The sequence below is a fragment of the Nannobrachium achirus genome (assembly GCF_963921795.1).
Source record: "Nannobrachium achirus genome assembly, chromosome: 21".
Classification (NCBI taxonomy): domain Eukaryota; kingdom Metazoa; phylum Chordata; class Actinopteri; order Myctophiformes; family Myctophidae; genus Nannobrachium; species Nannobrachium achirus.
In genome coordinates, this window is record NC_137828.1 from 5,415,712 (window position 1) to 5,442,348 (window position 26,637).

The 26,637-nt window shown below is 41.8% G+C and overlaps 1 protein-coding gene across 1 annotated transcript in view; it reads left to right on the top strand.

Annotated features, from left to right (window-relative positions):
- Positions 1-24,278: 24,278 nt before the first annotated feature.
- The window catches only part of LOC308307226 (protein disulfide-isomerase TMX3-like), a gene marked incomplete at its 3' end in the record, with an annotated part of 66,676 nt that continues 64,317 nt past the window's right edge, over positions 24,279-26,637 (top strand). Inside the window, exon 1 of the mRNA XM_080752399.1 lies at positions 24,279-24,362. Within this exon, the coding sequence (XP_080608525.1) occupies positions 24,323-24,362 (40 nt within the window). The 5' untranslated portion in view covers positions 24,279-24,322. The remainder of the gene's footprint in view (positions 24,363-26,637) is intronic.

The window sequence follows — 26,637 nt, forward strand, 5'->3', positions numbered from 1 at the left end:
AGCGTGGGGTGGCTCAAAGTAGCTGACAGAGTACAGCATCTTGCAATGGGCCTGGTGTACAAGATACACTACACCTCCAAGATTCCCATGTACCTGACAAACTACTTCTTAAAGGTCAAGGATGTTCACGATCATAACACCAGAGGCAGCTCCACTAATCATCATCAGCGTAGATTTAACACTAAACAAGGCGCTAACTCGTTCTCCTGCTATACCATCAACATGTGGAACGCCCTTCCACAAACCCTAAAGGAGAGCAAATCCCTAGCCTCCTTCAAAATTGGTATGAAAAGTCACCTTCAGACAGCAGCTACCCGTGACTTGTAAATAGACTAAGCCCCCATGCTCCCCCCCCCCCTTTTCTTTGTATTCTGCCTTTTGTATTTGATGTTATGCTTTTGAAACTGATATTATCCTAGATAAAGTACTATGTTCTATCCGTCTGTCTTTCAATGTTATATGAGATACTTAAAGTGTGGTTCCTGTGGAAATAAGCCTCGGCTTTCTAGGATCTCCTTTTAGTTGACCTTGTACCAGTGATTTGTACTGTCATGAAACTGTAATTTTTTCTATTGCAAACTTCTAATAAATTCTTCAATCAATCAATCAATCAATGTTAAGGAACAGTCTGTTAACATCTTGATGTAGTTTGACTCTCATTGTCTGTTGATGTGTGAAATACAGGAGGAATACAATGACCTGATGTATGATAAGTGGTCTGAGCTGTGGGAGAAGAGGAGGAAGAGAAGGGGTAAGACCACACACACACACACACACACACACACACGCATGCACGCACGCACGCACGCACGCATGCTCTCTCTCTCTCTCTCTCTCTCTCTCTCTCTCTCTCTCTCTCTCTCTCTCTCCTTTGTTGACCCGGAGTCCCCCAGGAGTCTGTACTTGGTCTGCTCCTTTTCCCCTTCTATCTCTCAGCTGAAAATATCTGCTCTGGGAGCTCACAACATGATGGGCTTGTAGATAAGGTATTTTTGCAGATTGTTTACATACTTTCACAGAAAGTTCATTGATTGATTGATTGATTGATTGATTGATTACTTTATTAGTAGCATTACAGTACAGTTCAATATGAAGTATGCTAAGAGGATTTAAAACCCAAGAAATCCTATGGCTTGTTTCCATTGGGGTCCTTTGTACTCAATTCGAAACAATAATCTATTACATCCTGGTCAGAATAGTGAGTCTAGGATTGATGTGGTTAAACTAACATGTTCACACTGTGTCCATTTAACTCTTACTTCATACTGGAGGGGGAGGGACCACCTCCAAGTATGATGTAAGAACAAAATGGCCGCTGTGTGAATATGGTTAATTGAGTTTACGGTGATATTAATGTACAGTCATAAAACAATGTATCAGACCTCATGTCTTCTATACTCATCATGTGTAATGAATGTTTGTTGGTTGTTCTTCTGTAGAGATGAAACAGTCTGGTCAGATGGAGATGAAGTCCATGGATCAGACATCAACACCTCCCCTTCCTCCTGGTGTCAAGGTTATTATAGTTTTGCTTTTTTTCTTTAGTTTCTGTGGGATCGCAATGTTCAGCCTACTTAGAACATATATTCTTTTACAATTTATAGAGATATATATTTTTTGGGTACTTTTATCAAGAAACTCTGTTCCATCTCTACAACATTCATCCTGCCATAGCGGCGGGAAATCATACGCAGTGGGGGGAAATGGGGGGGGGGGGGGGGGGCTCTCGTGCACGTGCATGAAACATTAACGGGTTTTATCCGGTTTTGTTTGTGTTTTTTCCAGGTTTCTACAGTTTATTTTTAACCTAAATGTAACACAACCAGTATGTATTTCGGACCAGTTACCTATATATGGAGACCCCTGGTACCCATAGATATTCACAGATATGGGCTTAATATGGATGACATCAGGGATCTCCATATATGGGCATGAAAAGGATTTGGTTGCCCTGGCATCACAGTGATGTCCGAGTTTGATGTCAGAGCATGAGAGTCAGCGTGATGTCAGAGCGGCAAACCCATGGACTGTAAAAAGGTGTACACGTACACGGACACAGATATGATGTGCCGTTTCTCATAGTAAACTGCGACCTTCGGTAGCAACAACAATCAAGAACAACCTTTCCCTTTCCCTCTCCACACGCTGTGTACAGTGTGGAGTCAATCAATGTTGCACACATACAGTGGCCACGCCAGACAGATTTCTTGTTTACCAACCAATAAACCAATAAAATCCTTTTCACATAAAACCTATAGTTTTGTTGTTATGTTTCGGTCGAAGTATTAATTCTAAGGCCGGGACTTTAACGCTTTAATTTAGATTAATTAATTACAGAAAAAATATTGTATAAAAAAATGTATACGTTTTAATCACATTATTTTTGCACCGTGGGGTACTCTTATTCTGAAGAGATCGTCGACCGGCACTCTCTCGTCCACAGCTGGACACAGCTCGCTGCTCACAGTCAGCCAGCCGTCAGACAGACAGACCAACAACCTCCCCAGACAGCATTTCGGGATCAGACATTTACATTTAAACAAACAATCAAATGGAAGCGTGGGATAAAGCACGGTTTTCTGCAAATGATGCAATAAAGCGGTCGCATATCACCACAGCGCATCAAGCCTATCGGCGAAACATGTTGTTGCAGCTAGTGTGGATGCTAACATTACCTTAAGGTAACACAGCTCTGGTCCATAGAGTTAGGAGTCCTTTTCTTTATGTTATGACGCTCAAAGTGGGATCCGGGGACCCCCAGGTTCCAGGGGTTCCCAGCTAAATGATAGTTAGGAACCCTTAGGGCAGGCTAACCAAATGGACCCGGTTCTATTTGTACACTCTCAGAGTTAAAGTAACATTGATTTTACAATATAAATTGGGGTCCCAGAGATAGAAATGCCATTAAATGGGGGTCTGTAGCCTTATGCATGTCAAACTGGGGGTCCTTGGAATTAAAATGGTTGGGAATCAGTGAGAGGTCTGTAAAAAATCTGGTCCCTGGTGTATCTTTTCAAATGGGGGTCCCTGGGGCTGGGCTAATAAGTGTCAATTTGGGGGTCCTTGACATGAATAATTGTGAGAACCCTGTTATGTTATGGTACTGATGAGCCAAAGTGCTCAGCCCCTCATATGTAGTTAAAAAAGGCAATACACTTTCACTACTTAAAAATAAGCAATGTTTTGTTGCTTAAGCGTATATATTCACTATTAATTATTTGATATACTTCAGGCTTCAGCTCAGGATTAACCACACCATTTTAGATTAGCCATACCATTTATTGCAATGATATTTACATTTATGCAATGATATTGCATTTAGTTTGGCGGTGTAGCTCTGCTGTGATGAAACAGATTATCTGTTCAAACATGAGACATAATCTGATCACGAACCTAATATTCTCCCCATGACATATATTTACATAGTTTAATGAATACATGTAGCGGTTCCAAATACATGTCAAATATTGAACTGCTCATCTTTCGGTGACATCAAAAATAAATACACAATAAAATAAATTAAAATGATCCAAAATCTATCCAAAATAGTGATGCCAGGTAACCACATGAACCCCAGCGTCCTTATTCTCAGGTGAACATTCGACGAAAATAGACGATCTACAAGCTTATAATGAATCACAATACAACCCGATGAGAGCTTTTAGATCAGCTATTTTAGGCAAACAGATTTGGTGTTGAGAGAATAAAGCATTGGGCCTAGTTAAAGTTATACTATGCAACTTTTTCAATTAAACAAATCTTAAATTTGATCTAACTATTAAATCGCTAAAGTTTTAGAACACCCACTCAATTCATTTCAGCCCTGAAAGGCTTTTCTAAATATGTTTTTTGAAATCCAGGCTGAGGTCCGGATTTCGCGTCAAAATTACGTCATCATACACTACCGGCCAGTCACAGTGCGGATCATACACTGCCGGCCAATCACAGCGCGTCTTGCTGTCTTCTCAGGAAGTAGCTTGCCTCAACATAACAACAGCATTTACTCTGGTGAAGGAGTCCGTAACTCCTGAACACCTGATCGGAGAGGGATGCGGGACGTCTCTACAGATGCGTCTCGGCAAGGCAGACGCGGTGGTCTGAGGCCCGGTCCGTTGCGAAAAACGGCTGAAAAAATCTGACGCGACCGCGGTTTGCTATACCGCTACTGACCACTAGTTGAGCAACTTACACAGTATAGCTTTCAGAGCCCTGGGGGACCCCGTTCAATCGTTGTTGTCGTGCAGAAACCTTCTATCACCCTGTTTCACCCCCCCACACCCCCACACACATAACTTAATGTCCCATTTCATCATACAAGTGTCACTCAAAAGTAGTGAAAATACAGATCTACAAGACAAGCTCACGACGCCTCGCGATGTGACACGTTGTTAACTTGTACTTTAGCTTCATTAACAATTTAAACCTCACATACTTAAACTGAACAGGGTTCCTCAGGGGTCTATTCTAGGTCCCTCTATGGTCCCTCTCCAGATCTACAAGCTCAGTGTGAGCTTGTAGATCTGCTACGGTAATTCATTAAACTGTTCACTTATACCTAGTGAGGTCCTGATCTGTTCAGTCTTTTTTTTTTGGAAATACAGGAAGTTAAAGTTAATTCCAACCAATGTTAAAGGGCCACTTCACCTCTGGGACAACTAGATCTTATTTTATTGTTGTTTGGGACACAATCAACACAATCCTGAGTTATCTTTTGTATTCAATCTGTGTTTTGAGATATTTTAGTATTTCAGCCGTGCTAGTGATGCATTTTGCATCATATGATGCATTTTGCATCATCATATGATGCATTTTGCATCATCATGCTGCATCATATGATGCAAAATGCATCACTAGCACAGCTGACATACTAAAATATCTCAAAACACAGATTGAACACAAAGAATAACTCAGGATTGTGTTGATTGTGTCCCAAACAACAATAAAATAAGATCTGGTTGTACCAGAGGTGAAGTGGCCCTTTAAGGAACAGTCTGTTAACATCTTGATGTAGTTTGACTCTCAATGTCTGTTGATGTGTGAAATACAGGAGGAATACAGCAGACCGGTGAGTGAGAAGTGGTCTGAGCTGAGGGAGAGAAGGGGTAAGATTCACAGTTCTCACACACACACACACACACACACACACACACACACACACACACACACACACACACACACACACACACACACACACACACACACACACACACACTGCCCTGCCTCTCTCTCTCTCTCTCTCTCTCTCTCTCTCTCTCCCCCTCCTTTGTTGACACGGGATCCCCCAGGGGTCTGTACTTGATCCCCTCCTTTTCCCCTAATACTCCATCTTAGCTGAAAATGTCTGCTCTACGAGCTCTCAACATGATGAGCTTGTAGATCAGTGCAGATTATTTGCATAATCTTCAGAGAATATCTATTGATTGATTGAATACTTTATTAGCAGTTTGCACAAACAAAAATAAAAAAAGATAAACTAAGGTAAAGTACCGTTCAAGACACGGTCTGCTAAGAGGATTTTAAACCCAAGAAAGCCTAGGCTTGTTTCCATTGGGGTCCTTTGTACTCAATTCATCGAAACAATAATCTATTACATCCTGGTCAGAATAGTGAGTCTAGGGTTGATGTGGTTAAACTAACATGTTCACACTGTGTCCATTTAACTCTTACTTCATACTGGAGGGGGAGGGGCCACCTCCAAGTATGATGTAAGAACAAAATGGCCGCTGTGTGAATATGGTTAATTGAGTTTACAGTGATATTAATGTACAGTCATAAAAACAATGTATCAGACCTCATGTCTTCTATACTCATCATGTGTAATGAATGTTTGTTGGTTGTTCTTCTGTAGAGATGAAACAGTCTGGTCAGATGGAGATGAAGTCCATGGATCAGACATCAACACCTCCCCTTCCTCCCGGTTACAAGGTTATTATAGTTTTATTTTATTTTTATTTTCAGAATTGTTTTTCCAACCACATTTTTCTTCCAATTTCATAAAAAATATGCATTTTTAAATCCTTAGTTTTAGTTTTAGTTTCTTTTTTCTTTCTCTTTTGTTTAGCCATGTTACTGTTAGTTTTTGTTTTTGTAATACAATATGGTCAAAGGGCAAGATTCAAAAACATCAGAAAGAAATATTGTGGAAAGAAAGAAAGAAAGAAAGAAAGAAAGAAAAATCACACATGTAAACAGGTATAATAAAGCTACACAATCTTAGATACCTTTGATATCCATCTACGTAGGATAGGGGTGGGGCAACAACAAATATTTTATATGTATAAAATTGTGTTTCGTGTGTATGAACATACTATGTTATTGTGCATTCAATATGCTTTTAAAATAATAGATTAATATATTCATGCTTTTATTTTAAACATGCATGTACAAGTGGCTGTACCACTGCCTTTTATGAACATACCTTATTAACTGAGAATCAACTTCAATACTATCAATCTATCACTATCAATCTGTCATGTGCACAATGATCATGTATACAAGCTATTCAAAAGAGACAGAATCATATTTCTTTCAATATTTATAGACAAATTATGTTTTTTCTTTATTAAACACACACACACACACACACACCGGCGCCTAACTCTGTCCCCACTAGGGGGAGCACAAATCCAGGATTTTTTTTTTTTTTTTTTTTTGTTTGGCGCCGCAAAGCGGCGCCGCGAAAAATCGGATATTTGCGGTTCTAAAGTCGGCCCTGCGGTCAGCGGGGCACCCAACAAGCCAACACACAATGTAAGCACAACACAACCACACTGACCACAAGTCCACAACCATGACCAAAGATCTGCAACCAGCAGCTACCAATATTTACAAGCAAGCAAGCATCTCATCACACGCACGCACGCACTCACTCACTCAATCACTCACTCACACACACACACACACACACACACACACACACACACACAGAGGAGGAGAGAAGAGGCTCCACAGTGAACAGTTAGTTAAATAAAGCCATGTCTTACCTTGAGAAAATGACAAGAAAATATCCAATTTTATATTGAGGTGCCCAGAAGAAAGTTCCTTGGAGGCACACAACACAACGTGCCATGTCATCCAGCTTCTTTGCGTCAACAAGTTTAGTTCACGTATGGTAAATGTAAAAGCTATCCACATGTCCTATGGATGTCTGTAGTTAACCCCAGGTAGCATATTCCACTGTGAAACAACTGTTTCATTCTGTTATTTAGATAAAGCCATGCATGCCATGTTTGTTGTTGTGCAGCGCTCTGTCAGCCGAGGTTCAGACAGTCACTGATTGGTTGAGAAACCAGTTGTTACCTTTTCCACTGTTTGTAGCAATAACTTGGCTCGTGTCATGTGGTAACTTATTCAAATAGTCCATACAACTTCTGTGTAGATAACGATGATTTATTACTTCCAGGGCCAGGCAGGAACATACAGCATAAACGTCATGTTTTTTGATTGATTGATTGAAGAATGTATTAGAAGTTTGCAATAGAAAAAAGTACAGTTTCATGACAGTACAAATCACTGGTACAAGGTCAACTAAAAGGAGATCCTAGAAAGCCGAGGCTTATTTCCACAGGAACCACACTTTAAGTATCTCATATAACATTGAAAGACAGACGGATAGAACATAGTACTTTATCTAGGATAATATCAGTTTCAAAAGCATAACATCAAATACAAAAGGCAGAATACAAAGAAAAAGGGGGGGGGGGAGCATGGGGGCTTAGTCTATTTACAAGTCACGGGTAGCTGCTGTCTGAAGGTGACTTTTCATACCAATTTTGAAGGAGGCTAGGGATTTGCTCTCCTTTAGGGCTTGTGGAAGGGCGTTCCACATGTTGATGGTATAGCAGGAGAACGAGTTAGCGCCTTGTTTAGTGTTAAATCTACGCTGATGATGATTAGTGGAGCTGCCTCTGGTGTTATGATCGTGAACATCCTTGACCTTTAAGAAGTAGTTTGTCAGGTACATGGGAATCTTGGAGGTGTAGTGTATCTTGTACACCAGGCCCATTGCAAGATGCTGTACTCTGTCAGCTACTTTGAGCCACCCCACGCTTTCGTGGTGATGCTCGGTAAGGTGGGTCAGAGGAGGGAGACCAATCCCGAAAGACCAAGGAGACCAAGCACAACCCTAATTAGTTTGTTTTGGGCTGTTTGGAGCTTTAGCTTTAAGGCAGCTGGGGCGTCGCGATACCAGACAAGGACTCCGTAATCAATGAGGGGCCCAATAAGAGCACCTCCTAGTGTCTTTCGGGATTTAATATTATTAATTATATTTTTCACTATTAATCCACTTGTATTAACTTAACTTCTCACTAATATATTCTCCCCAGCATTACACCCGCACATTCACTTCCGCGCTGGTCCCAAAACACAGCGTCAACGTCATCCCGTACTGCTCCTAAGCCCGCCCCCTTAAAGGCACAGGCTTGGCATAATAACACAGTAGACCTATACCTCCCGCCCCCCATTCGCTGTGATTGGTTTAGAACTTAGAAGCCATGCTATGGGTGCTTCAAAGGGTCAAACAAGGTGAATTTCTGACGTTCTTCTTCTTAATCACATTTTGTGATTATATGATCGTGAATAAATAAAAGCAGGGAGGGGGAGCCGGGCTCCCCCTACTGGCAAATAGGGGGAGCCATTGCTCCCCTTGGCTCTATTGAATAGGCGCCAGTGCACACACACACACACACACACACACACACACACACACACACACACACACACACACACACACACACACACACACACACACACACACACACACACATATTTAAATTCTTTATTCGAGTCCATATTTTATTTTCTCAAATATTTTCAGTTGCCAGATGAAGTAACTTCATATGATCATGCATCACTATTTTCAAACAAGCAGGATATTTAGCATGCAGTTACTGAAAAAACAAACACAAAACAAAACATCACTTTTATGGTTACAAAAAGCACCTCCTCCTCCAAATGCAGCCACTGCCTAGATAATGGAGCAGACTGAGCAGTACTTAGCCATCTGCTTTGCGCTGCACTTGGACCATTATCCTCAGGCCACTAGCCTATGGACATGGCCTAAGCTGCCAAATATAAAGACAACAAGCTGACAACTGTAACCCATCTGAGTAATGGCTTGTACTAGTGGCTGATACTTCAGCTGCTTAGTGAGGAAGGTTTCCTCCAGGCTAAAGTCAAAAGTACAGCCTACTTGCAGTAGGACAACTTCCCTGCGTTCCTCATCAATTTTAATTATATCAGGTGTATTTGCAGAAATATTTACAAAAGCATAGGGCTTATTGTTTTCAAACGTGTGGTTTCACTGGGATGTTACAGTGGAACACAGCAGAAGAAGAAGTGGAACAAACTGATTTCATTATGATGTTGACAATTCTGTCATGTCTGGCTGTGTAAAGTCCTTTATAAAAGTGACAACCATTGAGGATGTGAGACATAGACTCTATCATGTGCTGCTGTCCATGATGTAGGCAGAAAGAGTCATGTTTATTGGATACCAGATGGAGAGGTTGAGTTTGGTGGGCAGTACCTGTAGACGTGCTTTCACCGTGAAGATGAGGATCTCATCATCAATAGCTGCGTTTTTGAGGGATGAATGCATGGGACACTGAGTGGTCAGCTGACTGAGTGGTCCCCTGCAGCCGAAGTCCCGTCCAGCGCTGTCTCCACTTTTGTTCCTGTAGCGCAAGGAGAGGAGCGTGCTTAATATAGGCAGAGCGCACAACGTACCGTCGTCCCGGCAGACTGTTGCGCACACAGAGACTGCTTGGTCAGTAATGACAGCCTCTGTGGTGCACACAGGCTCCGCGTCGTCTCGTCTCCAGTGGATGGAGACGTTGCTCCAGTTGCACAAGTCATTTAAGTCCGGCCAGTCAGAATTTACGCCAAAATTCAGCTGCGTTGGTGTCCAGCTTTCCACTTTGTTTCTTTTTTAAACCGAGGAAGCTGGAGGGCAGGTCTCTCGCCCATGGCACTTTGCACCGCTCCATGTCGAGGAGGAGAGAGGCTCTGGCAAGCTCTCTGACTGTCCGGTCCGATCACTGTTAAGCATGTTGAGTAGGTGGGAGAGACGTGTGGAAATATACGTCCATTCAATATCGAGAACCCCTAGCCCTCCCTCGCGCTGACTGTGGAATATGATGTCTCGTGTTGTGTGTGTATTCAGGCCAAACCACTCTCTCACTCGCTGCACAGTCTTGTTATTCAGTTCAAACAGGACCTTCCTCGGAATATGAACATTGGCAAAAATATGTTGTATTTTGGACATTGCCACCTGTCCAATAGCCTCCAGTTTCATAACGAGGGGCAGGGGGGATGAGTGGATAAGGTCGAGCCTGGTTGTGTATTCGCTCACAATCTCGTCCACTTGCGCACTCCACTCTCCGGCGATGTTAAATTTGTGGTCGAGGTAGTTGTATGTTTCGTGGCGCTCATACTCTCTGATTGGGATGTTATTGAAAGTGAATGTTGGGGTCTGATTTTGCACGGTCCCTCCGCTACGCCTCTCATAAAAGACAGCGCATTTGGCCTGTTTGCATTCCAGCCCAGACCACTCCAAAAAGCTGTTGGTTCTGGAGAGCATGTCTTTTAGTACCTCCTTGCTGCGGGAATACGCTAGCACGTCGTCTGCGTACCCCTGGACGGGGTTGGGAGAGCGGACATCCATGGGTGCGCAAAGCCCATCCATTGTAGCCACCGGTCAATGGCCAGCACAAAGTTCACTGTGCTCAAGGGCAGCCCGTTTTGATTCCCAGTTTCAGAGGGATTGGCTCAGTCAGCTGGTTACAGCAAATCACTTGGATAAAACTGTCTTTGTAGACATCCTTGACAATGTCAATGTACACCTGAGGCAGATGGATTTCCTCAAGTGATTGGAACATGACATCATGCGTCAGGGTCCCAAATGCGCCATGGAAATCTAACGTGCGTGCGTGCGTGCGTGCGTGCAGCTCCCTACAGTATCCCCATTGAAGACCCCTGCAATAGTTCATGCACTACTGAAAAATCAATGACCATACATGAAGCTAGTTAGCATTATTTTATTTTTATTTTTTTTTAGAACTTTTTCTTTACTGATTATATTGTGTTTTTTCTAGATAGATATCCATTTGCATTTGTTATTGCTGTTGATGTACTGACATATTATCTTGTTTATTATTGTGATGTTTTATCTGCTTATTGAAGTCAATTTGGAGTAAAAGTGTCTGTAAATGCCTAAACTGTAAACTGTAAACTGATGTATTATATTAATTAACAAACACTAAAATTAACAACCTTTTCTGTATGGTTTTATTTTATTTTTTGTAATTATCTATCTATCTATCTATCATCTATCTATCTATCTATCTATCTATCTATCTATCTATCTATCTATCTATCTATCTATCTATCTATCTATCTATCATAAGGACTGGGAATGTGGAGGTTGTGGCTCCAGGAACGCTGTTGAGAATTTAAGATGCAGATGCAATATGACGAAGATCTTCTCCACAAGGTACTGTTGTTTCTTCATGTGTGAACCTCAACTGATAGCCACAATGAATTAATTCACGTTGAAATGATTTATAATGTAGAACTGTTCTACTTTGAGTTTTACTAACAAAAAGAAAAATTACTTTGGCCACGAAACAGTCAGTTATATGATGATGATGATCATGAGCGTGGTGGTGGTGGTGGTGGTGGTTTTATGTTTTTATAACGCACGCACGCACGCACGCACGCACGCACACACACACACACACACACACACACACACACACACACACACACACACACACACACAGTGTTCAGACATCTTTCCACTATTACAGTTACAGATAAGCAATAGAACATTATGACATAATATCATAATTATAATGTGTTCCTTATTATTTCTCTCTCTTTCTATGACTCTTTGTCTTTTCTATCATTGTCTTTCTCTCAGCATGGACTCCATCACAGCCCTCCCTCTCTCTGCAGCAGACATTAGGAAATCTTGGCATGAAGACATCACACAGAGGAGCCGTGACATCGAAGTCCGCAGGCTGTGAGTGTTCATCACACAGAGAGCAGAACCAATACAATGTGTTCTCACCGTCTTCTAGACCCCAGACCAGCTGAACAATTATCACTTATTGAATGATGAGTTGAATCTGATGTCTGACTTTGTCTCTTTCATTCTCTGTGTGTTGGTGAGCAGTGTAGGGGCCATGTCAACAGTAGACCCAGCTGAGGACTTTAAGGACCTGCTGACTGATGCTCAGGACATAGAGAGGAACATATTTAAGTCAGCTAACAGCTTTGTAAGAACCTAATATTTTCTCTGTGACATTTATTTACATGTTCTAATGAATACATGAGCTACATCTATGTCTAACATTTAACTGCAAACATTAAAGCATAAACACTAACATGTTTTAAAATGGTCACAAATGTATCAAATAAGGATGTCAGGTAACCACATGAACCCTAGCGTCCTTATTCTGAGGTGAACATTTAGCAAACATAGCCAATCTCCAAGCTTACAATGAATCACAATGCAACCTGCTGTGAGCTTTTAGATCAGCTATGTTAGGCAAACATATTGGTGTTGAGAGAATAAAGAATTGGGCCTAGTTCAGAGCCCTGGAGACGCCGTTCAACTATGTATAAAGGGTTAATGTGGTTATCGTTGTTGTCGGGCAGAAACCTTGTATCACCGTGTTTCATTTGCTATTTTCACAGAATGTTTGACTCCAGAATAGGGAAGCTAGGGTTTATGAGTTAACAGTGTTCTATCAGTGGTGGAAAAAGTACTCACATTCGTTACTTATATCAATCAAATATCAATACTAAAATGTAGATATTCTGTTACAAGTAAAAGTCTGGAATTCAAAATGTACTTGAGTAAAAGTACAAAGTATTGGCATCAAAATGTACTTAAAGTACCAAGAGTAAAAGTACTCATTATACAGAATGCCCCAAATGTGTACAAATCTTTTGTAAATAGCCGATATACAAGCTTGTGGATACAAATCTGCAAAATAACAAGTAGTAACTAAAGTCTCCAAATAAATGCAGCGAAGTAAAAGTACAATATTTGGATCCAAGATATAGTGGAGTAGAAGTAAAAGTATTGGAAATTGGAAATACTCAAGTATACTACAAATAAGTCAAATGTCTACTTAAGTACAGTACTTAAAGCGGTACTGTCACCTAAAGGGGTTGAGGGGCAGATTACACTGTGACATGAGCTTCTCTGAAAACGGTCTGAAACAGTCTGAAGCTCATGTCACAGTGTAATCTGCCCCTCACCCCCCAACAACAGCTGACCAGTACAGTAAGTAGTCATACAGTCAGGCTATACAGCCAATTCATTTGATTGGCTTATAATTATGCATCCCCACAATGACATCATAAAAATATTAACTTGTTTTGTAAGATGATTCTTAAAGTGACAGTAACCCTTTAGGTGACAGGCCCCCTTTAAGTAAATGTATTTAGTTACTTTACACCACTGAGTTGTATTTACATTAAACTGTTCACTTATACCTAGTGAGTAGTTAGGTCAAATTAGCCAAAAGTTAAACCAATCTGGGAACTAAATCAAAATCAAAATCTTTTTTCACAAATGTGTTCATAAAGGTGTCAACTATCACCTCTGAACTTTCTCAATCACAACTCCCTTGGAGGGCTTTGTGGGAGCCAATCAAAGTTGGGGGTATCCCGAGGGCCTGGGATTAAAGGGGGAAAACAAATTAAAATGGCCAATATGAGCGTATGAGGTGTGTAATTAGGGTATTTTGGGGCTGCTGAATCCATTCCAACCATTAGTTATCAGTAATAATTACTCCTTGGCCATAAAATAGGCCACGAGACATATAATATTTGCAATAAAAAAAATGGTTGGAGTAGGGTTTGAATTCATGAAAACTATTCAAGATCAGGTGGGTAAGCACACATCATGACACACAGGATACATGACACAGGACACATGATACAATCTGACAAGGAACACTTAAAAGGGTTTAAAACATAGGGACTAACAGGACACAGGTGAACTCGAATTACATGATTGGCTAAGCCTTAGCCAATTAGGCCTATTTTATGGCCAAGGAGTCATTTTAACTGATAACTAATGGTTGGAATGGATTCAGCAGCCCAAACATACCCTAATTACACACCTCATACGCTCATATTGGCCATTTTTTGATTTTATTCCCTTTAATCCCAGGCCCAGGTATCCCGATACCCCCAACTTTGATTGGCTCCCACAAAGTTTCCAAAGGGAGTTGTGATTGAGAAAGTTCAGAGGTGTTAGTTGACACCTTTATGAACACATTTGTGAAAAACCTAACTAGAGGTCCTGATCTGTTCTTTTATTTTGGAAAAACAAGACGTTAAAGTTAGCTCCAACCAATGGTTGAACTCTCATTGTCTGTTGTGTGAAATACAGGAGGAATATGTTGACGTGATGTATGAGAAGAGGTCTGAGCTGGAGGAGAAGAGGAGGAAGAGGAGGGGTAAGATTCTAGCCTCTGACTAACCTGGGATCACTTCGAATTTCGGGGTTTGATCCGGTCGGGAGCGGAAACAGCCTACGTCATGTTCGAAATATCAAACCAGAAACAATGTTAACCCAAAATAATTCCCCTGCACGCAAGGACATCATTTTAGGGGTCTACCTAATAAACCCCTTGATTTGGCGTAGTTTTGCTGAAAATCCGTTTGGTATATGTATCTTTTAGTCTAGCTCGTAGGGACTGGCAGGACTACACTAGGCTAATCGAGCATTTTAATAGGGATTGGGGAAACAAACAGGGGGGTGGGGGGTGGGGGGTAACAACAAAGCGATGCCGCTTCTTCTCCCTGTTTCCAGTTTAGGCCACGCCTAACGGATCAAACGGCCCGTTGTAAACGAATAGCAGGCTTTCCTCTTTTTTTTTATACTTTATTGTGTCAAAACATGTAAAACATTTTCATTAAATCATTATTCAAACTTTGAACATGTTATGTCCTTTTTTTTTTTTAAGATATTTTGACACATTTTTATTCCCACCACCACACAGCAGGCTTTCCTCTGAGGTGGAAAGACTGGTGATGTGAGGTTAGCCTCTGACTAACGCACACACACACACACACACACACACACACACACACACACACACACACACACACACACACACACACACACACACTCTCTCTCTCTCTCTCTCTCTCTCTCTCTCTCTCTCTCTCTCTCTCTCTCTCTCTCTCTCTCTCTCTCTCTCTCTCTCTCTCTCTCTCTCTGTCTGTTGTGTTTCTTCATGTGTGAACCTGTGTTTTACCTGTGTGTTTTAATTACAAACAGACAAAATACTTTGGCCACGAAACAGTCAGTTATGTGAATATCAGGCTTTCCTCCAGGGTGGAAAGACTGGTGACGCGAGGTTAGCCACTGAAGCCCGTATCAGAGTGTACGGTGGAGAGCTATCCACCGCAAATTTGAGGTGGAAAGCTTTCCACCTCAAGTCAGAAAATAAGTGCAGGACATCCTAGTCACCGGTTCAGGTCGACCAATCAGTGAACGGGGTGTAGAGCCTGTCTGTCTGATAGTAAAAACAGAGAGATGTGTCGGGACTTGCGGTGGAAAGCTCTCCACCGTGAGGAATGATGTAACGTTGTAGTTTCATGACTCTAAAAGACTCGAAAAGACTACACCGCGGTGTAAAGCCTTCCACCGCGGACCCGACTATGATACGGGCTTGAGTCAGCCACCTCCAAGTATGATGTAAGAACAAAATGGCCACAGGTGTGAATATGGTTAAATGAGTTTACAGTGATATTTATGTACAATAAAACAATGTATCAGACCTCATGTCTTCTATACTCATCATGTGTAATAATTGTGTGTTGGTTGTTCTTCTATAGGGATGAAACAGTCTGGTCAGATGGGCAGTGATGACGGTGAGCAGCTGAGCATAAAACAGTCACTTGTGAAGTGGATGCCGTCCATACGTCACAGATCAACATCTCCTCTTGATGAAAAGGTGATTTTACAGTAGTTAAGCCATTTTTTCTTTTACATTTTGTATTATTTGTAAAACGTGTAATATATAGGATATTTATCAGGAAAAGGTATTATAGTATGTGGTCAAAACCCAACCAAATCTCAGTAATAACTGATAATAAACTAATAATATAATAATATTATATCTGTTATATCCGGGGGGGTTTGTGCCATTTGAATGGCACCATTGGTGCTGGATACAATTCCACAGGCGCTCATGGGCCCGGGCCCATGGAATTCAGGCCCGGCCTAGCCCCTGGTCCGTTTGGTGCCGCTATTTACATTCTGAGAACGTATTTATGTATGTATTACTTTTGAGCGCACGCTTTCACTGGTGCACTCAGCTCTGCACTTGAGCTCTGATTAAAACAAACCCAGAAAAAGTAAAGAGCACAGCAACACACACATCACAAGTTTGTGTGGCAGTCTGGTGTCTAGAAAAACCCTCGGCTCATTAGGGCCAGCTCATTGGTTACTTTACTCATGACACGACCACTGAGAGTTTGCGCTTTCAGTGTTGCTATTCACGTTATTCCTGGCCCCGCCCCCGGCTTCCTGTTCATATCCTGAAAGAGGCGGAAGCCGAAAAAGCTGGCCTGAAAAACATCATTTGGTTTCCTGTTGTCCTTGCATTAAAGTGTCAGTAGTTGTCGCTCTAGGCTCTGAATGTACCTAGGTTGCCATGTCTGCTTATAATAAGCAATTAGTGTCTTTTGAAAAATAGTATAGTTGCTTATTGGGCTTACTTTCTAATATTTTTTTAAACCAGTGGTTCCCAAATCCTTTCATATCAAGGACCCCAGATTAACATATTTGTCCACAGTCGCAGACCCCCATCTGAAAATATTTGGTGCCAGGGACCGCCACACAGATTTATGTTGTTAGTATGTTTCAAAACTATTCAAATTTATATTTTAATAGCAAATATACAAGCTCAGAATATGTTGCAATGTGACACATTGTGAGCTTGCTCATCTGCTATTTTCAAATGTAAATGTAAAGTAGTATAGCCTAGTTGCTTCTGTTGGGCTTATTTCTTTGGCAAAATCTGGCAACAGACAATTCCCTGTCACTTCCTTACTTGGGAGGAAGTGAAAAGATGTTTTGCCCTCTGTAAAAGAAAATGGCAGCCTCCATAGAGAGGGCCAGGAATAACGTGAATAGATACGTGAGACCACAGTGTGAGAACCCATATCCTAGGGTCCTGCCTCCCACACACCCCCTCTATTCTAGCTATGCACATATTGACACGTACATGCTTACAAGTCTAGGGTGTAATTCACAGCGCAAAATTCTCAGAGTCCGGCCTGGCCCGATAGTGAAATATAGAAACTTCACAGCCTGGCCCGTTTTTTGTCTGAATAAATCTTCTGTAGTATTATAAGGGGTTGTGAATGCATATCTTTTGTTTAGGCTGAGTGCCATTTACTAGTGTGTCAATGTGGTTAATAAGGTAAATGTCCATGATTTAATTTACTTTTCTCTTTTTTAGGGAAATACTCGTCCCCATGATGTCTCTGGGACTAAATTAAAAGTAGTGAAGCTGAGCAATGTAAAGGAAAAAGGACGTCTCACAGCCTCCTCCTCCACAGCCGAAGGAGTGAAGCATATTGATATGGAAGACACTTTAGGTCAGAAGAAAGAAAAGAGCAGAGTAACGTTCTTTGGAAGAATGTGGAAGCGTATGAGAGGAGTTACGCATAGTGCGATGGAAGACACTTCACATGAGAGGAAAGAGTTAGATGTAGAAGACAAAACAAGAGTGGAGCATAGCCAGATAGAAGACACTGCAGAGGAGACAGGGATGCCTGGTGATAACCCTCCCATCCAATCTCAACCCCAAATCTCTCCACCGGATCCCTCCAAGCATCACTCAATCGCTGGAATCCCTTCTCCATCTCCTAGCACATCCTCTGGCTCCACACTCAGCAGACCACACATGGTTTCTTCACAGAGAACACAAGACAGAGAGAGAAGAGAAGAGGAGTTGAAGGAGACTGATCTTCCCTCATCAAACCTCCCTCTGCTTCCATCTGCAACTTTAGATGAGTCTGATACTCCCTCTTCCCAAGATGCCCCACAGGAGGTAATTTCATCCAACATGTATCCCTCCGTTGTTATAGTCTCCCCCATGTTGTCTTCCACATCACAACAGTCCTCCCATGATTCCCCAGATGAAATGATGTCAAGTGACAAAGCCTTTGATTTGTCGACCACAGACCATGCTGTTACAGAGTCACTGCCCTCTCCCCATCCTTCATTGGTGCTCCAAGATGAAACTGATCTTAGTTCATGCTTCAGTGGTTTGAGAATAGAAGAATCCATCTCTCTGCCTCGTTCTCACAGCTTACCCTCACTGATTCCATGTTTAGAGAACAAGACAGGTTTCAGAGCAAAGCGCTCCCACAGCTTAAATGATGTTACACTACTGGGCAAAACACAGAAAATTACACCTGATATCATTGTTGTGGAAAACGAGGAAAGCTACAGGTTCCACTCTACCCAAGCAGGACTGTTCCAATGCAGCGTGACCAACCTGGGGTTTAAGATGGAGACAGAGGGAGATGTGACTTACAGGACAGTCCCATGGCACCGAAGGATTCTATCCCAGATAGAAGGCAAGAGGCCTGCAGGAACACTGTTTGACATGAAAGGTTCTCAGAGGTCTGTGTGTCAGCTACGCTTTCCACATTGTGAGATCCTCTCCACGGGTGCAGGCAAATTCTTGTCTGTTGTCCATGTGAAGGATGATGATAGCTTTGAGCTGATCAAACCCCATACGATCACAGAAACTCATGTCATCATAGATGTAACTGGGTTATCTTTATTTGGCATCATCATCAAGAAATTGAAAAAGAAAAGGCCAGTCCAGACATTGGTGTCACTGTTTTATACACCACCGTTTGATGATGATCATCCTAGTTCAATACTGAAAGTGTTGCTGCTGCCTAGGAACGTTGTGCTGAGTGAAGTGCTGAAGGAAAGGAGGAAATTAAATGGAGAAGAAATCTACATTGGAAACCCTCCCTGTAAACTAATCCCAAAGCAAGAATACACCCTCTCCACTTCCCCTCAAGATAATTCCATCAAAATTCAACCAAATGAGGCAGAATTTGTAGTTGATCAATCATCCTATCCAAATTACATTGAAACATTTGACGTGATTTTAAAGCAAAGGTTTAGTTCTGTTTGTCTACTTTTAAAAAGCAGTAAGACCTCTGACTGTCCATGGGAACGGGAGGTAGAACTTTCAGCTGCTACTTTAAGAAAACAACAAGTTCAACGCACACTGATTCTTCCAGCAGAAGAGAGACTGTTTTCTATGAGGGACAGTTTAATTGGCAGCATTTCCCTTCCCACTATCAACTGTCTCGTGGACAAGCTTTTCTCAATGAAAGTGTTAAATGACGCTGAGCGGGAGATGGCTGATGAGAAGCAGATGAGAAATGACAAGGCACGGTTTGTCATCGACACGGTGAGGCAAAAAGGACCTGAAGCGTGTTCAACAATGATAGTGATCCTCTGTGGTCTGGACACGCTCCTCTCTGAACATCTTGGGTTGATGTAGAACTGGACTGATTCTTATACCAGCATGTAGAGAATGTCCTGCTGCTTCTTCTTTAGCTTTGTCTTTCTTTCCTGAGGATGAAAAGACTAAATGGACACATTGATGTTGGATCATTATATTCAACTGCTTTTATTATATTTTTTTATCATGCAGGGCAACTTCAAAGTAAATGACCAATGACAAGTACGACGGACGTGCAGAGAACCCATGTTGGGGGCTGACATCCATTCAGAAACACCCCCACTTAGAAACATCCCCATTCAGAAATACCCCCACTGAGGTTAGGGTTAGGGTTTAGGTTAGGTTTAGGTGACACCTCCATTTAGAATAATGGAAGTCAATTTTCTGAATGGCTTCTGAATGTTTCTGAATGGAAGGGGCTGTTAGTGGGGAAGGGGCTGAAATGACTACAATGCTGCGTTCAAGTTCAGGGGAGTTTGGAAAAGGCATTAATTTTCCTGAATGCTGCATTCAGGTAGCTTACAGCATGGAAAGGACAAGGAGGGCATTTGCATTTCAAGGACAAGGACACTTCTTCAGTAACTCTGGGGGAGCCTGGGATCGAACTGGGAACCTTCCTGTTCCCAAGCGGCCGCTCTACCTCCTGAGCCACTGCTGCCCCTACAGGTATGAAACACTGGGTGACTTCTTGACCACCTACCAAGCCACAGTCACTGCTGCAAGAACCCACTGCTACTCAAACCTCATCGCAGCAAACGGCCATAGGCCAATGGTTCTTCTGTTGGACACCATAAATCTCATTCTCACCCCTAGCGTAAATGCCAACCTGGATGTCTCCCACACCACCTGTGAAGTCTTCCTCCTGTTCTTCATGGACAAGGTAGCCTCCATCAGGTCAAACCTTCCACCCACCCCCAGCGACCATCTCACCCTTCCCATGCCAACTGCCACTCTATGCCACTTCAAGCCACTCTCCCTCTCCTGCCTGTTTGACCACTGTCTCCCTCATGAAACCCACAACCTGCTCAGTGGACATCATCCCCTCACACCTAGCCAAGGAGGCTTTTGACAGCCTATGCCCCAGTGTCCTGTCTATCACCAACAGATCCCTGATCTCAGGACATAGTCCAACACATTATCATAAAAACCTGGCCTGGACTCCACAGATCCAGCAAACTTCCACCCAATCTCCAAACTCCCCTTCCTGTCAAAAGCGTTGTTCTCTCCCAACTTCAATAATTCTTGGACTAAAATGCTTCCCTGGAGGACTTCCAGTCTGGGTTCAGTGTGATGTACAGCTCTGAGATGGCTCCTTGACTGCCACGTGACGATATTCCAGAGATATATTAGTTGTAACACTGCTTTTGTAAATGTGTTCTATTAGTCATATTGACTTGACTTGACAGCTGCTGCAACTGTAGAATATACACTCGTATCACTGTTAAAATCAGATGTCCTTTCCTATTCATTGACTATCTCGTCCTCTTTGCCTGGGCACTATGACAATCAAAAGTGGAAAGACAGAAGTCAACATTTTGGATTCTCTACTGGAATATGCTTTCTTAGGCATTCTACAAGAGATGAGAATTTGTGAGAAACTGAGAGAGAAAAAAAAAGTAAATGATCTTGGACTTCTACAGAGATTGGACATATTTTCAATGCTTGTGTAATTCAGACTTTTTTATTACAACTATTGTCAACCAGAAGGTATTTTAGAATTCAGGAATGGAATTGTTGCTGATATTTCAAAAGTTTATTATTCAATTATTCTGTATTTTCTAATAAAACCTGTATTTGTTCTTTATGGAGAATCCACTTGCCTTCTTTATGTGTGTAAATGTGTGTATTAATTTACTAAAGGTTCAGCTAAGTTGTACATTTAACTTAAATTGTTATTCTTCATTATTATTAGTGTGGTTGCTATGGGCAACCAGACTATTGTTCTAGGTCTGATGCGTGGACAATTTGGCGAGTTGGATTTTTGGCGACGTGACGGGTTAACGACCAGTCCGCTCAGAGAGTGGACGGGTCTATGGTCTGGAACCAGGCAACTTCTTTTGGGCTTACTTTCATAGACCTGGTTTGCTTATTTCTCTCACAATGTGGCAACACTGTTACGCAGTATCCTTCCTGACACATTTGATTTGAGCACATGATGAATCATGAACTACTGTAGTGTTTTATAAATGTGTTTATTTAACGGCAAAATCAAATCCTTATATTTCATATGTTTTTATTTCATGGCACTATGGGGTCTTTAAAAGACCCCATATTGCATTGACAAGCCTGCCCAATGAGTCATTGTGCAGGCTTGTCAATGCTCCTGGATTTGCCAGGATGATTGGCAATTATTTCCTGGGGGAGGACCCCCGGATGATAAGTCATTATTAAGGATGTTTTACTTTGCTTCAGTCATCAAATCTGTACACCTACATTTGGCATTTTAAGGCTGAAATTGTACCCATGCTAGTAAAGCAAACCTGATAAAAGTATCAAACATGCACAAAATTCAACAAAACACAGGAAAATATTTATCTGTTAAGAAGTTTTGAGGGGAGGACCACCAGACCCTGTTGGGGAGTTCCATGTGTAGCACCCAGCCATGAACCAGCAACAACAGCCCTGCTAATCGGGCTCAGCCCTATTAGCACGACTGGTTGTGCCTTGGACTGGCGAGTGGGAGTCCTGGGTTCAATCCCCGCTTCCGCGTATCACGACATCTGGCGTTGTCGGCAGGATGAGGAGCGTGATGTCCTCGCGTGAGGGAACAGTGCCACGTCGTGTGTGACGGTCCGCGGCGTGATGTGTGAAGCGCGAGGGCGCGCTCCAAAGGACCAGGGGGGTGAATGTAGCACCCAGCCATGAACCAGCGACAACAGCCCTGCTAATCGGGCTCAGCCCTATTAGCACGACTGGTTGTGCGTTGGACTGGCGAGTCCGCGTATCACTACACATGCACCCCCTAAAAATAAATCTCCTGGATTCTCCTGGACTGACAGTCCAATTGACAACCCTGCTCATTGGCGAGGTGTCCTAGCAAGTTGATTTGGCGAGTTGGATTTTTGGCGAAGTGACCTGTATCCGACTGGTTCTCAGAGTCTGAAATCAGGCTACAAAAGAAGTGGACTTGTAGAGCAGTGAAGGTTGACGTCATTTACACATCCTATACCTGGTTTGCGTTTTGTTCCCCCCCATTCTGAATTCCCATAGACTTTTTTTCATATCGCGTCATATAAGAACTGAGTTCCAAACATAAACAAATATGGAGAACCTTTGGTTTAAACAACATTTAGGAAGAAAGCCCAACTAAGTCCCAAAACCGCACAACAATAAAGTATTCAATAAATCAATAAATCAGTCAATCAATAAATCATAAAAACATGACCCCCCCCCCCCCCCCCCCCCCGCCCAACTCATACAGAACAATCAAGCCCCAAAGTCTCTTATAATAAGCGGACATGGCAACAACACTGGATACTGCGTAAACTCCACTTGAGCTCACGAGCGAAAGTGTGTCTCGCGCGAGCCGTGGAAAAAAACAACCGATCTACAAGCTCACCACGCGTCACGAAGCGAGCGTCGTGGAGCTTGTAGATCGGCCGTTTTCCGCAGCTCGCGCGACACGGCGCATGCCCAGCTCTGGTCCATAGCGTTAGAAGTTCTCCTTAACGCTATGTTGCTGATAATCCGCTGCGTCTGCAGAAAGCCTGCTCACCCTCTCTTCTGTGGTAAAAATAACAAATATAACTTCGTTACTCACCAAAACAAAGACGTTTTTATGGAAATAAAAGCCTACTTTCTTTAGTGGCAACATTTTGAATTCCACACCTCACGTCTAAAATACACTTTATGACGAGAAAAGACAATATTTCACTTGAAGCGGAAAACCTGGTCAATGGACATTTCTATTGACAAGATCTGTAGAGGGCGCTGTGGAATAGCTACAATTTCCAGTGAAATGTGTTCTTTTCTGTCCATAAAGTGTATTTTAGACGTGAGATGGGGGCTCAGAGTGTTGCCACTAAGGAAAATAGACTTTCATCTCCATAAAAAAGTTTTTGTTTTGGTGAGTAGTGAAACCCTATTTGTTATTCTTACAACAGAAGAGAGGCGAGCAGCGTTTTCTGTAGTACAGCGAATCATTAGTGACATAGCGTTGAGGAAAACTCCTTATAACGCTAGGCGTCCGTAACGCTATACCGTCATGAATGCCTTCCACCCTGGTGAAAAGAACTTTAGCCAATCTGCCACTTATGACTCCAAAAACCTTAACCTTTTTAAAATAACGAGCTTACTGTAGGCTCACGGATGCCGAAATATGGTCCGCCTACACAGAATTACCCATATCCTCCTTATTGTTTAATAAGAAGCATTTTAATGTGATTGATCGAGATTTTCTAAAAAGGATTTCAATTTATCAGAGTGCAGTACACCTCACGGCCGATGGGGTCGCGTGAGAAAGATCCAAGAAAATGGCCGTCGATTGGATTTAAATACTTCTTATTAAACAATAGAGAAGATACGGGCAATTCTGCTTAAGCGTTCCATATTGTTACACGTTTGCGCCTTCAGGAAGTCTTTTTTTTTTTTAAATGTGAACGTTTGTTTGGACGTAGGTGACAAATGTTTAAAACTGCTCAACAGCTGGTGAAAGTGGATCCATGACGCATATCATGTTTCAGGGCTAACACTATACGGCGCATGCCCAGAAGCCGTGTGCTCCCTCTTTCAGCCAGTATTTCCTGTATGAAGAACAACTCCTCACAGCAGAAACAGAAACAGAGAAGATGATGGCAGAACCAGGGAACAAGAGCAGGCTTTGTGGAGGTATTAATGCTTTATTTACTGTTTTATATCCATATCAAACCACAGGCTGGGTTGTTTGTTGGTAGCATTCGTGGCTGCATCTGTGTAGCTGTCCTATGAAAGTACATTTTTATCATTCATTGCAACCGAGGCTAGTAGGAAGAACAGGAGCTTACAGTTTAGCTGAGGATGCTTTCAGATCATTGCATTTATTTATTGTTTTTTTGTGCTTCATATGTTGTTTGTAATACAGTTTTGTTGGTAGCATTCGTGGCTACATCTGTCTACTGTGTCTAGCTGTCTTTCATATGAAAGTACATGTTTATCATCATTCACTGCAACAGAGGAGGCAAATAGGAAGGATAAAATAGGAGCTCGTAGTTTTAGCTGATGCTTTCAGTTCATTACATGTATTTATTGTTTTATGTGCTTCATATAATGATGGTTGTAATATAGTTGTGTTTGTAGCATTTGTGGCTACAGCTGTCTACTGTCTATACCATAGCTGTCTTTCATTTAAAAGTACATGTTTATCATTCATTTGCAACCGAGGCTAGGAACTAGGAAGGATAAAATATGAGCTCACAGTTTTAGCTGAGGATGCTTTCAGTTCATGACATTTATTTATTGTTTTATGTGCTTTGGTTGTAATATTGCTTTGTTGGTAGCATTCGTGGCTACATCTCTGTAGCTGTCTGACCTATACAAGTACATGTTTATCATTCATTGCAACCGAGGAGGCAACTAGGAAGGATACAATAGGACTTCACAGTTTTAGCCGATGCTTCAGTACAACTAGATACATTTTTTTGTGCTTTTGAGATAGTACTCATTGCCACAGAGTGTTTGTTCAGTAACAGTGTTGTTACATGTGAAGTGTTTTTGGGCAAATATTGCGGCATGGTCATGCTGGACCCCAAGAAGGCATTTGACACCACATTCGTGGCTACATCTGTCTTGATGTCTTTCATATAAAAGTACATGTTTATCATTCATTTACAACCGAGGAGGCGACTAGGAAGGATAAAATAGGACCTCACAGTTTAGCTGATGCTGCTTCAGTTCATTACATTTATTTATTGTTTTATGTGCTTCATATGTTGGTTGTAATATTTGTTTTGTTTGTAACATTCGTGGCTACATCTGTGTAGCTGTCTGTCCTATGAAAGTACATGTTTATATTGCAACCGAGGCTATAAGGATAATATAACTAACAGTTTTAGCTGATGCTTCAGTACAACCAGGTACATTTATGTATTGTTTTCTTTTGTGCTTTTGTTGGCTGTGATATTGTTTTGATGTAGCATTCGTGGTTGCATCTGTCTAGCTGTCTGTCCTATGAGAGTACATGTTTATCATTAATTTTAATCAAGGCTAGGAAGAATAGGACCTCACAGTTTATTTAGGATGATGCTTCATTCAGTTCAGTACAACCAAGGCTGCTGCATCAATGCTGCTGCTGTTGTTGTTTTACGATTAACGTGTTAAATAGCTCTATATTGTGACGGTACTCATTGAATCATCATTGCATCACAGAGTGTTTGTTCAGGAATAGTGAGTGTTAAATGCAAGGAGGATTTGGGCATATATTGCGGCATGGTCATGCTGGACCTCCAGAAGTGATTTTCTTTGGTTACGAATAAGCGTTGAATAGCTCTATATTGTGACAGTACTCATTGAATCATCATTGCATCACAGAGTGTTTGTTCAGGAATAGTGAGTGTTAAATGCAAGGAGGATTTGGGCATATATTGCGGCATGGTCATGCTAGACCCCCAGAAGTGATTTTCTTTGGTTGAAAATAAGTGTTAAATAGCTCTATTGTGATAGTAATCATTGCTATAGAGTGTTTGTTCAGTAACAGTGTTAAACTGCTGTATATTGTGATAGTAATCATTTCTATAGAGTGTTTGTTCAGTAACAGTGTTGAATAGCTCTATATTGTGACAGTAATCAATCATTGCCCTAGTGTTTGCTCAGTAACAGTGTTAAATAGCTCTATATTGTGATAGTAATCATTGCTATAGAGTGTTTGTTCAGTGACAGTCAGTGTTGTTAAATGCGAAGGTGAATTTGGGCAAATATTGCGGCATGGTCATGCTGGACCTCCAGAAGGCATTTCACACTGTAAATCACCGTATTCTTTTTTTTTTTCTCTTAAATTTTTATCCCACGATTTTTGTAACCCATTTTTTCACCCGGTGCCAATTGCCTAAGCTGTGATCCTGGGCTCTACTCTCCCTCTGCCAACCTGGGGAGGGCCCCGAACTGAGCTCATGCTTCCTTCAATGCATGA